Below are 17,177 nucleotides of genomic sequence, written 5' to 3'. Positions count from 1 at the left end.
GCATGAGTTACTACCACCTACTGGCTCATCTGAGACCTCAGAATTTCCTTCCAGATTGAGTTAGTTCTGTACTAGAGACTGAAGACATACTTATCGTTTTGTAGGAGTGGAAGATTTCTAACCAGCTGATTGGTCCCATTTTACTGCTATAAGCAATTTTAACATTATCGGAGTTGCTCTGCATGCTCCCATGGCATGCTTTGATTTCTTGTTGCTGATCATTTTCATAGCAGGACACTTTACTCAAGTATTCTTCCAAATTTATTTTAGGTTGTACTTTAGTCCAACATATTTATGTGCAAAACACAATTTTAAATGGAGGCAAGCCAATAAAAGAAACAGCTTACTAGAATTTCAGTTGACTTTGTTAAAGGAAATTATTTTAAATTAATGTGGCTACTGAACTGTTGCCATACTTGACCTCAGAAAATATATTCCTTCTAATTTTTGCTGTGAACATTTATTTATTTAAGCTAAACTCCAGGTCTTGAATGTTGACCATACAGAAGTCTCAGATTTCCTGCTACTATTCCGTACTTTTTTTTCTAAACAAGGGCAAACAACATATGTTTGCTGCATTAGCATTACACTGCCAAAACATCACTCTTAAATGAAATCATCTATGTATTTTTGGTAGAATTTTATTTAACAACTTCCACCCCTGACAGAAACAGAGTTAAAACAAGGCTGTTTTGTTTTCACTGAGCAACAGTTTGATCACTGGTTTACTAGATGGCGCTCAAAACATTTTTCCATATGTTCTTCTCAAAAAGAATCTGACTTAAATGTGGTTTACCTTCACCAGTGAATGAAGGCTTTTTTCACCAAACATATCCCAGAGGAAGGTCAGGTCTTCCTGGCTGTCCACATGTGGCTGCAGCTGGGCTGGCAATGCAGCCAGCAGCTCGTACAGACCTATAAAATGAAAATAAAACACAAAGTGTAATCTAGGGGTGATCTCATTAATTTCACTTAACAGTTTTGTGTAATTGGCTGCCTGGAGCATGTCATTTTAACTGAATAGGGAGTCTGGAGTATCCAGCATAACATTAACTTGAGGAACCAAAAGGAACATTTTAAAAAAATTACTAAGAAGCAAGTATTAGCAGTGTACTTTTTACCTTGTCACAGTTGTCAAGCTTCTACATCCATATGTATTTACACAAGGTTATGCAGAAAATTCATAAAGGTTTTGAAAAAAGGACAAAACCAGAAAAAAAACATACATTCCTTTGCTTAATCGTTATTCCATTTCCCTTGATGTTAGCCAAAGAGTGAAATGAGTCATGAATAGGAAAAACTTCCTTAAAAGAGCAGAAACTGGATAGGGTGGTCCATTAAAAAAAGGTTGGTGGTTTTTCTAAATATTTCTTGCTAATATATTGCTTAATATTTTTTTTATCCCGTGTTCAGTAGGAATCCACAGCAAGACAAAAGGAACTGCTCTGTTTTGCAGGATTAAACCTTAAAAAACAAAACCAACGCAGTTTTCTCAGACGCACACACAGAAATATTTCGGTAACATTTTTAATTTGCAGGTATTTGAGATTCTCCGTAGGGTTAAAGCAATTGCTGTTCCCAGTTATTTGTGGCACACCTCACCAGCGGTCTCCGAGGGGCAGACAGTAGCACACTGTTTCACAGTAGCATACAGCATAAAATATCCATCATGCACACAGGCCATCAAACTGCTGTCCAAGAAATGTAGCAACAGTGTTTGCAGCAGCCCTCTTTAGGGAGGTAACCTGGCAGGAGTTGATATCAATTCATAGCACATGTTTAATTTTCCAGTGGGATTACTTGGGGTAAAAAGGACAAAATGCCTTTTTCTCCTGTCTGCTGTCTACAAAAACACCAATAGTCTTCTGGGATCCAAGATACACGGTCCTGTTATTATTTTTAGTCTGAATAAGTGCTGCTGTTCATCACAAGGACAGATTTACAAGATATTCTACTGGTAAAGAACATTGTTGTAAGTTATAGGTTACCTATCATTATTCTGCCTATTATCTCCCTAAAACTTATAATTTGGAATATTTATTAGTAAACATAATTATGCAACCTTTCCATGCACTATACATCCCTTTCAAAATTACATACAGCACCTTTAGGATCCGATTATTTAACATTTTTGTCTTTTTACTGCCTCTCAGTGAAATACTCTGGAAAAAAAATGTTCCTTCCAGATACATTCTTTTTGTGGTCCAAGCTTTTTCGGTGGTTGACATTCATTTCTCTTAGAATCTTGCTTTTATTTAAGTCTGTTCATTTGTGCTTCAGAAATACTGCAAAAAGAGAATACAACTCAAACCACTACAATTTTACAGACAGAAAACGCACGCTGAGCCTTGCCTAGTAAGACACAGTCAATGATTGAGCCGACACCCAGAGAACAGAGGTTTGGATGGGACTCTCGGCTCCAACTTTCTGGACTATTAGAACTTCAGCACTTAACAAAAATGGTTATTTTTATCATGCAATTTATGCTTTAAAAACATTTTCATTTAGAAAAAATAAAAAAATTTCCTTACGCCTAGCCTTATATCTCTGCACATAGCCACTTTTGTTACTGCAAATACATTTACCTCACAATAACATGAAGGTTGTTCAAAAATGGAATAGAAAGTTCAATGTAAACTTACACTGTGGCATAGCTGCTTAGGAACAACTCACATGTGCCATTCAGAAGAAAGAAAATATGAACTTCAGCCACTCCTTTTAAATAAGAGATATACAACAGAGTAAGCTTTATTTTCATTGATCCATCAGATCTGCTTAAATTCTACATATAATCAACTGTAAAACTATTCTATCCTTGTAACTTGCTCCTCAAAGCTTTGATAATTAAATCCCCAGTGAAAATAAAATGAAAGTTCATGTTTCCTGATGGATTAACTATTACAGTAGTGACACAGGGTGAGACTGAATCTGCCTATAATGAGACTTAGGTTTTATGCACAGAACTCCCAGAGAAAAATCCTGTCTGCCGGCACTCCAGGACTGACTAACTCTGCAGGTGCTTACACACATTAAGGTTTCCACATCCAGGTCAAAAAGTGTCTGTGGGCTTCCCTTACTCATATAGTCCTGAATTGTCCCTCCTAGGGAAATGGGTGTCCATGCCCTTAGTGCACTACTCTAGCTTTGACAGCAATGCACACAGTCTGTGCAACGCTCCTGGGAATGTGGTGAAAGTTAGACAGGTGCTGACTGATTTTATCTGGTATCATGGCTATGTTTGTAATTTTGCCCTGCTTTGGGCTTGCAACCAGATGGAGATCAGAATCCCACCCTTCACAGCAGCACAACCTGAGGACTGCGCCATGCAGTGTGCTGGAGAGCATCACACTCTCACTCTTCAGACTCCTCTTGAAACTGAGAACTATGTAGCCAGGAATTTAAAACAAAAAAACTCAATCAAGGAGCCAAATGAAAATCAGGCAGAAGGAGGACTTAGGACTTAGTTGGGGAGAACAAATGACAAAGATCTAGAATATGTCTAAAGTTAAATTTGTGTAATTCCAGTTCATCTGACTCAGCTATAGCCTCCTTCCAAACAGAAGGTAATGGCAGCAGAAGGTGCTAGCACCTGTAAAGGTTTACCTTTACAGACAGAGTCTCATTTTCTTTCCTTCTGCGGTGCCCAGTACCACAGAATCAAAAATTTTCAGATGGGAATTCGAATTTTTATATATGAAGAAAAACAATGTGAATCTTCTACACACACACCCCTCCAACTAAAACGGCGCATTTTGTGTCTCAATTACATAAATTGTGGTGGTGTTGTTCATTGCAGTGTGAAGAAACAGTGAAAACTGTGGCTAGCCTATGACTTCAGCAAATGGGATTTAAGATAAAGTGCTTTTGTGATATGGACAGGGACCAAATAATTTGTCAAGTTGCTGTAAACTGGTAATGAAGTTGAAACCACTACACTGGTTGGCCCAATTTAAATTACCAGGTCTGATAACCTGTCACATCCATCTTTCCAACACCTAAAGGGCAGTAGCTCAAATCTCTGCAGCCCTGTAAGGTGTCACTGTAGAGAGATGCTGCCGTACAGCAATAGAAGTAATCTGAATTTAACAGCAAAGACTGCTTCAGCTCAACCTCAAATTTCCTGCAAAAGTTCTAACTAGCATCTCAGGTGGTTCTGCAAGCCAGAGCCAAAGGCACAGAAATAAATGCAAATTTCTCACTGGATTTAGTATTGCCAGGCTGTTGAAACCAGGTATTTTTTCTAATCTTTTCAGTAGCAATTATAAAGACTGAAGTGATGCTATAACGAACACTTTTGATCCCTTCTAAAACCAAATTAACATTCAAAAAGGTCATAGCTATACCCCCTATACTCAGATGAACTGTTTTGTAAATTAAAAACGTATGTTCATTGTGTAAGCAATGGAATGATCTGTAACTCAGCACCACAGAGCTGAATGCTACTACCACTGTAAGCATGTCACTGCCAGGCCTCAGCTGTGCTCTTGGTCTCAACTTGATGTTTCTCTTAAAAGTTCTACCTCCTTGAGACATATGACATGCATGGACCTCCTATTATAAAAAGTATTTTGCACACATTTTTTGAAAGATGCCCACAATTTAAATAAACACACAGAAAAAAGATTTTTTTAAAAAGTATCTAGAAGTTGTGTTTAAAAAAGTCATGAAAAGCCAAAAAAAATCCTAGATTTTTTTAATGCCTGATGTTGGCAACACTGTAGAGAGTCTTGCAAAAAAAAAAAAAAAAAAAAAATTGCTTTTTTTATACACTGTTGCTATTCTACTCAGTAGTTCGTGTAATTACTTTTTTTTTCTGTCTAGTTTGCCTAAATTTAGCCAGCTTTTATATTTAAAAGGAATCATATGTCCACTGGGATTTTCCAATATCAAAATACTTCAGGTGTCAAAATTCAGTAAAGTAAACATGATTTACACAAGAAAAACTTGTTTACTTTGATTTTTAAAAGCAGATCATATATTCAAAGGTCCCAGAAGACCTGAGCATACATAAAAACAAGTAACAATGAGCTTAAACATGGAGATGTAAGACTATTTTGCAATTTTAAGAGGGGAGGTAAGTCCTACAACTTGGGGAAGAAAAAAAAAAAAAAACAACAACAACAATAAAACCCACCAAACCAGATCACAAGTAATCATCCCTGGACATTCCCAAATCATTGAAACAAAGGAAAAAGGGCCCCTTCTAGATTAAACAAGGTCACATAATCCAGTGGCAGTAATAGGAGTCAGTTCCAGATAAACAATGGGGCTCCTAGTTTTAGATACTAGTACACTATTTATATTCATGTTTTATACATTAGGTACATTATCTAACACTTATGTGAACTAAGTAAAAGCCTATTGCATGAAAATATTAATAAAAGGAGACAAGCACTGCACATAGGAATACTATAAAACTCTTGTGAGAGTGGAAGGGGGCGTGTTCTTTGAAGGTGCTTATATAGTCTATTGAATCCAGTTACCCGATTCAAAAATAAAGAAATTTAAAAGTAAGAAGTTAATACTGGACATACAATACACTTTCATGAAATTTAGTTCAGCCAAGAAAAGTGACACAGGGAATTAAAAAACAATGACTAGGTAACCTTGCCTACAGAAATAGTCCATATAAACTATCAGCATGTAGATTAAATATACATAATCTGAAACTAAAATTTACAACAACTTGTCACGGAAAGAGAAACTGCTCTGAAGATTCTGGACTTGTTGCAAGAGAAGAAAGATAAAATGGCTGCAGAAAAAGGCTTGTAGCATTCTGCCAGCTTGGACTATGGAAATAATTTCAGGGGAAAAATCCAACTATGTTTGAAAACTCAGCACTGTCCCTACTTAAAAAGGTAACAGATTAATTTCAGTTTGTTCTTTTTTTACACATTTAAGCAGCTTCTATCTTCAGAGTATCTTCAGTTTTTCTTAAGCTTGATTAATACAATTCAGTTTTATTCAGTCTTAAGAACAGAGTGTATAATAATGGTAATTCCCATTTTAAAATGTGTACGCTAAATTTGCCCATGCAATAAGATTTAAGACTAAGCAGCAATGGAAAGCTTTTAAATCAGAAACAACGGGACATAAAGAATTTTTCCAGTTCTAGAAAATTGCTTCCTTCGTAGTGTTATATTCTATAGAAGACTGCTTGTTCCTAAGAGGAGAATAAATGGCTAAGCAATTGATGAAAGTGTTCCCGTACTGAACCACTCACACTGCAGATTCCAGATGCTCTACATTCTTGACATCAGAATGGAAAAATTTACTGTTAGTCTAGAGAAATTTAATATCACCATTCTTGTCATATCCTTCATAGCTTCATTATTAGGACAAGTCTGTGGAAGCTATAAACTAGTGCTAAATGATAAAAAATATGGTCTCTGCGTTCCATCTCTCCTGCATATTACAAGAAAACACCAACTTTGATTTGGTTAGCAAAAGGAAAGAAATGGAGACAAATAGATATGCATTTGCTTTCATATGTTAATTAATTTCCTGAATTAGCATTCTGAACAATGATGCCAGACTTCAAATCAAAAATTTTTACAGTAACTGAGGGATAATAAACACTAAAGAACATATATCTAAGCCCAGAACAACACTGTAAAATTTTATTGTATTAATAAAATGGGACACACCAACCTTTAAATTTTCCACTTTGTCAAAGGTAAAATAATCAGCACCATTTGCTGCCATTTATAACAAGCTGACATTTTTTCACATTTGAACTGTACTTTACAGTTCTATAAAGGCTCAGACAACACTCGCCTTACACAAAAGCAAACAGCATTGCAGTAGAAACACTCCTTCTGACATCTTCGCTGCTGCATAATAAAATCAGTCACTAACACCAAATATTGAAGATTATTTCATTCTGAAGTTTGAGATCAGTATTTATGCACGGGTTCAAATAAAAACACATGTAGTACATATGCATTAGGATAGACATACCGCACCGTCCTATCAGACTCCAGTTGTAAAAAGACCACTGTGCGCTCAACTTTATGTGCTACAAATAGTTCTTTTTTATGTTCTCTTAAGTAATTCCACTGAATATATGGGCTTCCTGACACTGCAAAAAGTTAAAGACTAACAATTTTTCTTTGCAGAACCAGAGTGATTAACTCATTCCAGCATGTACCTTTTTTAATTTTGCAGTTTAGTGTTTTAAAGAAAAGATTAATCTAATTTTCAAAGGTACAGAACACTGAGTAACTAGATAATCATGCCATGCAAGTGATCAGCAACTTTGAAAAAATATCTGGTTTGATTTATTTGTTAATCAACAAAAAAAGTAAAATGCTGAAATCCTTATGAATGGCACAGCAACAGAAATGTCAATGTTCTATTTTTTTCCCTAATGAAAACAAGAATTTTGCCGTAAGTGTCCTCAAAGAACAAGATTACATACTCACTAAGGGAAATGTAGTCTTTTAACTTAAAAGTTGTACCTAATTTTTATTCCTCCAAGCTACAGTAATTTGTTAACCCCCCCCTTAAAACAATGTTATGACAGAAAATGTTGAAAGCGAGCAATCATTTAAGCCCACTGCTTTTAAAAATATTATTTCCTTCAAAATGGAAAAGTCTTTAGTTTGGGAACTTGGCTCCCAGAGCTAAAGAATCCGCAGTTGTTTGAAACAGTTATTGGTCTTTTAGGATTTGTCTCAACATGTGTATTTCAGATTTAGCATACCACATACCATTATGTTCTGATGCGAGTTAAATAGTTGGTCCCTATTTGTGCTCATACAGGGCAAGACTGTTGCTAGAGTTCTTGCTTGTACGGCTCATCAAAGCTGCTTCAAAATTGAAACCCCTCAAAACATAGTTGCTAGACACTGTGTCAACAAGGACACTTTGAAAGTTCATAAAATGTATTTTCATGAGTATTCAAAAGCTCTCCTGTTATCTGCAAGAGTAACACATACGTAAAACTGATTTAAAGCACAAATTAATAACCAGTTTATGGAAAGCTCATACAAAGATCTGACATTCGTCTTTTTTTCAAAAACTCTTGGCTCCTCCAACGAAGCTTGCATACAACATCTTGAATAACCTTGATTAATTGACTGGTCCTCTGTATAGACATCAGCTTAGTGAGTCTTTAGTATTTCTATCTAGATCTTCATCAACACTAGAGGAGGTAATAGCAAGTACCTGGCAGGCAGTCAGGAAAAAACTCATTCCAGCACTAGGATGTCACTGGGCACTCTTGCCACGTTTAACTGTTTAGTCACAGTTTGCAAGGTTAAGAGACTTGGCACTGGCAAGGAATACTAAAAGTGGCATTTTAGATCTGCAGAAGGAGGACACAATATCTCATTAAGAGATTGAATAAAGACTTCTAACAGCAGAAGCCTATTTTCAGCTCAGTTGTGCCTAAAACTACTGGAAACATGATTTGATTACCATGTATCTCAACCTTTCATATTGTATCTTGAGAGTAGAAGTCCTACAATCCCAGGCAGTACTGATGCACAAAACCATGCCAGTCTTATTATTTCAGTGTTGTGATTCACTGTATGACTGAGTTTAAAGTTCAACATTCAAAACAAGTTATGCCATTACATCAATCAGTCATACATGCATACACATACACTTGATATGTAAGTCTATAGAGGCATATAGGAATATATGAAAGTTTAAAGAGTCAAGTACATCATCATCTTATCTCAAAAGTAAGTTTAGAAAATTAAACTATTTCATAGCTTATCACTAAGATTATTATGCTGCATTAAGGTGGTTTTTGTTGTATTGTCTTGTTGTTTGGTTGTTTTTTTTATAAACCAATGTGTTATTTGAAAAGCAAAATCATATTTGAACCTCTGTGTTCTACAACAGGCAACTAACAGCAGGGAAGCTTCTCACTATCTCTTAGTGGTACTAAATTTCCTTCAGATTAACAGCTTTAGTGTTATTAAATCAGCCACTACTTGACGTGATATTGCTCTGAGAAGCCACAGAACCTTTCATCTGACAGTAAATGCACACAATACATACGTTCTGCTAGCTAACGTGGACGCTGGCACAGCTACACTTGAGTATCACAGCACGGCAGTCTGCTCTCAGCAAAGGACATCTGGCATCACTAGGAACTGTCAACCACTTGTGTAATTACAGCTTTGGTCCAACAAACGTAGCTATACATTTAAGCCTCTGGTTAGAAACAATATAGGCTGTCATGCTTTCAAATTTACCACAAAACTACACATTGCTCACCAAAAAAATAGAAAAAAAGAAAAGAGTAAAAATTGTTGCAGCTGCCAGACCATTTGAATTTAAATTTGTGTCCAAGAACTGTAACAGTCTTAAAGAGTTTACCATCAGTAAATATAATTGCACATTTTCTGATTCCACACTGCTGAATCAGTCTCGCATAATATAAAATATTAACCCAAACCAGAACAGTTTAGAGAAATTTCATTCTACTTTGAACAAGTTTTCCAACAGTCACCATAAATGTATTGATACCAGAATAAATACCCTTTCCAACACCAGCAAGTTATATTTTTAAAAATTAAATCTGATAGCAATTAAAGCTAGCCATATGTCTCATACTTTCCCAAATCTTTCATATTAATGTTAGCCTACAAGCCATTTAATGCCTCTGGCAGCTGGAGATGAGGAGAATTCAAGAATGCACGGTAAAATATTGGCTCTATTTATTAATTCTGTATAAATTTTGCCTCGGCTAGTGTATCGATTTTCATTAAAATCTAACCATATCTGTGCATTTCAACATGGTGAGAAACTTAAGCAGCCTTGAAATCATGATGCAGCCGAAGGCATTTACATATTACACTTGTGGCAGCTACACCTATGCCTAAGTCGTAAGCAACGGTGTGAAGCAGGTGAGCAAAGGCTTTCCCTCTGCTCCATTTCCACCACAGCACTTCAGCGGGGAAGCAGAGGCAGTTCGGAGCAGGATTCAATCGCCCTGCAAGCCTTTGCCCTGCCAGCCTGACAGATGAGTCACTCCCAGAAATCTTTCCTTCGTCACTCTCCTAAAGTCCCTTTCTCTTCATCTTATGACAGTGAACCCAGATCTTAGGCCACCATTTTATGTTATTACAATTTTTAAACAGGCTGCAAAAATAGAACTTCCTGATTTCTATCTCCCTCCTCATTCTGAAAACTGGCTTAAAAGGCTAAAATATTTAGCCGCTCCAGCTTAATTTGTCCATCCCCTACAGATGTTTCTGATGTCCTCCTCTCAGTTCAGCCAACTACTCAGCTTTTTCTTCATGTTATTACTGTTTCTTTTTTTTCTCTCCACCTTTTTATCCTTTTCATTATCAAGCATTCTTAGAAAAGATTATGTTAAAACTGGCAAGCTGATTAAAATGCATTAATAGTAAATAAAGGGGAGACATCTATATGAAAACAGTAAAAGCATCTTTCAGTGTTCAAATGATTGCAAAATCATTTCTGAAGTTTGCATTGCTTGCAGGGGTCTCACTTCACTGGAGATAATCCATATGGGCTATGAAGCCATCATATCAACATAATATTCTAGTAAAGCACTTCTAACAGTATTCAATACACCCATATCAACAGCATGCAGCTTCAGAGGTCAAGATAATTTGTAAAGAATTACAGAATATACTACTAAAAATGCAGTTTGGAAAAATACCCAACATTTAGAACAAATTTCATATCTTTATTTTGTATTATTACAAGGAAGAGAAGAAAAGACCAAAACTGGTAATGTTTTAAAGGCCATGTGAACTTACAATCTGGTTAAGTAACTGTCGTGGTTAGCTTTTTTTTAACTGAAAAAACTAACGTGTATTCAGTTTTACAGGCTTGTAATACTGAAAAAACTCAACTATCTCGCACAGCATTAGCTCCTATACGTACTCAAGAAGAAACTAATGTAAGCCCTGCACATTTTTTCTTTCTGTAATTCACAATATTCAAATTCAAGAACTGCTTCTGACTTTCATTATATTTAAGCAATCTCACACGGTTTTACTTGGTGGCCAAACTTGGCCCATAAATGTGATTTTCCCGCTGACAATACATGAATCAAAAGCACAAAGTCTGCTTTGCACATTCGTGTGCTAGTTTTTAAGGACAAACAGAAAAGCATTTTTAAACTCGTCGCTGAGCAAGCTTGATACAGGGCTGAGAGCAAAGAAATCTGTAACAATTTTACAATGTTTTTCACACTAAAACAACATTTAAAGCACAATGACGTCATCTTGGCTCCAAAGTCAGCAACAAAACTGCCATCAACTACTGTGAAGCCAAGACTGCAAACTTAAATCTTCCTAAATATATCAGATAAGTGAATGTCAGATCTCGTAGACTTGCTTTACCTGCAAAAGTGCAAGTCTTATTGCTCAGTCTCAAAACCCTATTTATGGGCTTGCACAGAGTTCAAGCGGACTTTTGCAATACAGAAAATATTTAAAGCTTCAGACACAGGCTACTGAACAGGAGCTCAGCCTTCCATTCAGGATGGTTGCTTTAAGATAACTTTGACCTGACAATGACAGGACTATAAACCTTAAGTGACGAGCAGGATCATGCACATGTAATAAATAACAAGTAGTTCTTTTAATTATTCTTATAATATAAAAATAGGGTTTCTGTATGGCTAGTGGATAGTGGAAGAGAAAAGCATATGCACACATAAGCTTTTCTCCTCTGTCTTAAAGTTAAGAAGCCAGATCAGACTGGTAAGGTACAAAATTAATTTCAAAGTCACTTGATGAATCTAAATTAATTAAAATAAATGTTTTAAACAAAAGACTGTCAATATTGTAGCCACGCTTTTGATGTATCGTAGTTTAAAGTCTGGTAAATGCCTCTCAAAACAGATTTAAGAGGCATGGTCTGTGTTCAGAAGAATATATGGGTTAAAATGTGGTATAATCAAAAGCATGTATAAGCATATGAAGAAAGCAGCTGCAAGGACATGGTGACATCCCTAATAAAGTCTGTTGACAATTTAAAAGCAATGTAAAATTAACACAAGTAGGTCAAAATTTAGTCTGATCAAATGTGGCCCATCATGAACACTATCCTGCTTTTGACAATGGTCTGATGCCTAAGCCTACATTTAAAAAACAAAAAAATTTAATGATTCTGAGTTTTCAGTAGTCCATGACTTGGCAACTTTCCAACATTCACAGATGATGCATTTCTGTTTACTAGTCCTCAACGAGTTCTTCCACTCATTTTATATCCAGGTTTACTTTTACTTTGGCAGGATATAAAAGACACAAAAACAAGACAGCTTGGGGTTTTGTTTGAATGCGTTAATAAAACCGAGTCTTAACAGAGAGACTAAACAAAGTTGCATCCCTACCCTAAAGGTGTATTTTTATTAGGTCCCCACTAAGTGACTTCACTCCACAGCATCCCTGATAGTCCTTTCATGGACTAGAGCAGCTTCAACTCATTACATGTCACAACACCAGTTTACGCAGTCAGGGTGAGAGGCAAACTGGTCTACCCACCAAAGAACAACAGAGGTAAGAAAAGTTTGTTGTGTTTCTCTTTTTTTTTTTTTTTTCCTAAGAGTGAGAGTAATAGCAGAAAAACAGGGCTCTCATTAGAAACCACCTGTATTATAACCAGGACAGAAAACAACAGTTTGATGTAATCATTCAAAAAATACTGCAATACTTATCATCCCCATCAGGAAATACTGTAAAGAAAGTGGAGGAAAATAAGTAATTATTTTTTTCTTCGAAATGCAAATTTTCATTTAAAGAAACAATTTACAACTTGCAGCAGAAAACAAATTGAATTTAACAAGCAGTATTATTTAACAGCAAGATATTAATGGTGCCTATCATATTTTACTATAGATTTCCTGGGAGAATGGAGATAGTTGAGCTTTATCACACACCATAATTAGTAAAGGTGTATGTGGAGCATCACATGCCTTAAATAGCACAGCAAAACATATTTTGTCGCACACAATTTTAAATTAGGATTTTTTTTCTACTTTTTGGAGCCCTTTTCTTTCTTTATTCAGGGAGTGTGTCCATGACTATTACTTTTGGACATATTAACATTCTTTAAACAATAAAACAAGCAAAGTTGTCAGCATCAGACACCAGTCATCACATATCCCCCTGCTGTTCATCTCAACATGTTCCTGAGACTTCTGAAATGTCAGAAAGCATTTGGCCAAGTAATAATTGGAAAGAAAAAAAAAAAAAAAAAGGCAGGTTTTGGAAGGACACAAAAGATTGCATGACAAAGAAAGCAAAGATTCAGAGTGGAAAATCAGCCCAGAGTAGACCCTGACAAATCTTCCAAAATTCAGCTTTAGCATACTAAACAGCTTCAACTGCACTTATTTCCACGAGGGAAAGAGGAGAAAAGAAAGGTATGTAGAGGTAGAGTTTGCTGAGATAATAGTCAAATCCCTTAAACACAGGAATAGGGAGACAAAAGAAACAAATAAAAACAAACACAACCCTCCCTCCCCATGCTAATAAATAAATGAACAAATGAACAAACACACACAGCCAACTCTAAAGATTAATCTTTTCATCTAAGAGAAATTTTACATGGACCTGAGGTGTGGAAAAAAAAAATTACTGCACTGTACAGTCTGTTTAAAATAAGAATCAAATGCAGTTCCTTATATACATATTTTTTGGATTCCTGACTTGAAATCTCTCTCCATTTTCGAAATCTTGCTGTTACTTCCTGTGCATAAAACTATGTGATCTAGAATAACAAGCACAGGCGTGGAAAGCAGGGATCTTCGTATTGTAACCTCAGCCGGATCACCTATTTACCAAACACCCTTGAGCAAAAAGGAGGTGAAAACCATGGAAAGCAAGGGAAAGAAGAGAACTTGAGACAGTATTTTTCTTCTCCTAATTTGTTAAAGAAGTGTCAAAACTAAATAGTCTGTGTTCAGAAATAACTCCACTGATAACTGTAACTCACAGAGGGGATAGTCTAGACTGTTGCAAATATTAAGGCATGTATGATATCATCTTTTTTTTTTTTTTTTTCCCCCTTCTCCTTTTCCAAGTTAACATTGTAAGAACCATGCTCAGAGGCAAATACCTGTTTGGAGTTGTTCTTTTTTAGGGGTTGTGGATGGAAGGGAAGAAAGTGGTGGTGAAAAAAAATTAATTTATTTTACCTGTGGTATTTCATATATCTAAATTAACTTCAAGGTTATGTTTAAAGTCTTAAACTAAGGATCTGTTGAGATCATAATTATCTTATTTGATGACTTCTTGAAATAGAGACCGTAGACTTAACAAATAAGATCTGGAGGAAACATGCAATCCTCCTTGGCTTGCGTACCTGTGTCACTTCCAGATCCAGCTGATAACGCTGGCATGATTTAATCTGCAGAGTATCACGCAGGAATGTCAGACTAGCACTCTGCAGCCAGAAGGCAGAAGTTAATTTCAGTTTAACTGCTTGCAGCCAGGTTGTCTACGAAGATTTATGCTATCTCCCCGTTTCTCCTAGAAAGAACAGAAACAGAATTATACAATTAAGAACACTGTTAAACTGTAAATTACTGCAGCTAGCCTAAATCCAATCATTATCACAAAATAAGCTTTTGATTTAAGACTCTCAAAACAAAGTGCTCTGCATTTATTTATGATTGCTAATTTTTTTTTCTCCAGGTGAAACAAGTTTTGTTTTCTCCAGTCTAGCCTATAATCCCATTTTGCTGTAAAAATAATTTAACACATTTCTCTCATGTAAATTATACTCTCTAGCATGTCAGGTATTTTGGAAACAAAGGGTTATTTTATTAAAACAGTGAATAATTTCAGTCACTCAAATTTTGCTACTACTTATCTCAGAAAAAAATTTGGTAACTAGCATGGTAATTTATTCAGTGTTTCTACTTAACGTCCTTTCAGTTGTTTTCAGTTCATTTAAGAACTGACATGCAATTTTAATTTGTAATCTGGAAATACAATCTAAATTTTAACTGAAGCTGTGAAAGGGAGGACTGGGGCAAACACTTCTCTAAGGTAAATAGCAGTTTGATTTGTGGAGTTAATGGAGCCATTATCATGCAGACCATTTAAGGAATTTTTCAGTAATTCATTACTACAAAGTCAATAATTTTTTAAGACTTTAATAATTGCACAGGCCTACTGATACTAAATTTTGGGGTTTTCTTTTAACAGTTCTTGAGGAAAATTCAGAGCAAATATAACAAAAGCAAAAAAACAATTTCAAATATAAAAGGGAACATATTTAAATTCAAGTATGTTAAAATATGAAACTGGAAAACAAACTTATAAAAAGAAATTCAGAATGAAGACTGGAAATGTTTACTAATAGCAGCGCAGGGGCTGATGTGGTTGCAGGGAGAAGGAAGGGAAAAGGGGAAGTAGAAGCTAACAGGAAACAAGGATTTTCGCCAGATTTCAGTAAACAAAAAGGATCCTTGAAGAAAGAAAGCAGCATAGTTCTGCTTTAGCATAAGAAAATAAACAAATAGAAGAGCATTTTGCTGCTGCTGTTTTGTTGTTTTTTTTTTTTTTTTTTTAAACACATTCATATTAATCAGAATGACTTTTGAAGTCATCTTGGCTCTGAAAGTGCATATTTTGGACACATTTGTACTTGGCAGCAAGTCTTGTGGAAGAGTAATATACAGGTGTTGTAAACACTGTATGCTGTTCAAATTTTGTTTTTCACCAAAACCAACCCCCACATTGCTAAATGTATTGCAACATATTAAGGGCCATCCACAAGATTTTGTTTAGTAAGTTTTAAATCAGTTAGATATAAGTTAGTTGTTAACTCGTCCCTAGGCATAAGCCTATAGTTTAAATAGTCTGGCAACTTTTTAAAGTTGTTTTTTTTTCCTCCCCTAAGCGTTTACCCGAAAAAAGATTTTGCATGTCAGCTTTCAAACGCCAGTGAATCTTTTTTTTTTTTTTTAAGGTGGCAAACACAGCAAAAGTTACAGCCCTGGATGACTTCTTCTATGATGAAAAACACCGAATAAAACTTAAAAACCTATCTATTAAGATTGGTTTAGGGCTTGGGGTTTGGTGGGTTTTTTTAGTTATAAAAGTCTGTGGTGAAGAAAAAAAGTAAGTTTTCACTAAAAAAAGCATCAACTTTGTGATGATTTGATGAATTTTCAAAGTCCACTAACTTAAAATTTAAAACAGAGATAAGGAAGTTAAGTATTTCAGAGTGAAAGCTCATCTTATGATGACAAAGTTGTAAAACATCTATATGCAAAGCTAGCCAGGGTGCAGTTTAAAATAAAAAAAGAAAGAAAAAAAAAACATCGTAGCCAAGGACATGATGTAACAATTAAGGAGGAACATATTCACTTTGCATTAATTCTGATTGTTTTCTTTTTAACATATACAAGCACCATAGAGGAGAAGTCATGTTCTAAATTCACAGTCCCCAGCATGAACACACCCCTACAGCTGTAGGAAGGATGGAGGATAGTTTCTACACATGAAAACATCATAGTTTTCACACATGTAAGAAACCGGTTAAACCAAAATGATTTACTATTAATGGAACATCTCTGATTTATATGCAGCTTAAAGTACTTCCATCTATTTAAAAAAAAAAAAACCAAACCAAAACAACAAACATGCAAGGCATTCTCATTATAGGTGCATTTTTATTAAACAGAAATTGAAGGTTCCTTTAAAAAGTTCACTGCAAAATGTGGAAAGTCTTGTTGATCTACATACATGTCATGTATTTAAACTTGATCAGCTTCTTTATTTTTCTGTATTTCACGGTAAATCATTCAATATAAAAAAAATTCAAGCTCCTTATTATTTAAGAAACTTATATATGGCATAAAGTTATTCCCCCCAGATCCTAAATATATATTAATGAAAAATAAATGACCTGATGAAATCCTTACCAGTAAAATGCTTAATATTTTGCTGGAATGGAACGGGGATTTTTTTTTTTTTTAAAGTTGCAAATTAAGCTACATTTTTGCAGTGATGATGTTATTTTCTTTGGCTCACTTTATTTAAAATGCTTTGGAAGTTTTTGCCGGAGCCCAGCCATAGGCATTGCTGACTGCTGTATGGAATCGATTTGCTGCAACACAGAAATACCAGCTGTTACAGTATGTCCTGAGAGGGATTACCGAATATTCTTAAATTGAAGTTCAATCCATCTTTCCATAAAAATTAGAAGCCAACGCCAGGAACGTAACA

The 17,177-nt window shown here is 35.4% G+C and overlaps 1 protein-coding gene across 4 annotated transcripts in view; it reads right to left on the bottom strand.

Annotated features, from left to right (window-relative positions):
• The window catches only part of MPP7 (MAGUK p55 scaffold protein 7), a 159,421-nt gene that overhangs the window by 102,495 nt on the left and 39,749 nt on the right, over nucleotides 1-17,177 (bottom strand). For 3 of the 4 annotated variants that reach the window (XR_012624244.1, XM_074833326.1, XM_074833350.1), the window contains exons 2-3: nucleotides 14,302-14,468; nucleotides 797-915 (exon numbers count right to left, since the gene is read on the bottom strand). Coding sequence is in view for 3 of the 4 variants with exons in the window: in XM_074833326.1 (XP_074689427.1) it covers nucleotides 797-915; nucleotides 14,302-14,338 (156 nt within the window). In the remaining variant the exon portion in view is untranslated. Of the gene's footprint in view, nucleotides 1-796; nucleotides 916-14,301; nucleotides 14,469-16,873; nucleotides 17,013-17,177 lie in introns of those variants that run through there. The other variant, XM_074833336.1, reaches the window with a different exon arrangement.

This window comes from Strix aluco, chromosome 1 (assembly GCF_031877795.1).
Source record: "Strix aluco isolate bStrAlu1 chromosome 1, bStrAlu1.hap1, whole genome shotgun sequence".
Taxonomy (NCBI): Eukaryota; Metazoa; Chordata; class Aves; order Strigiformes; family Strigidae; genus Strix; species Strix aluco.
This window is presented reverse-complemented; position numbering and strand designations above follow the sequence as displayed.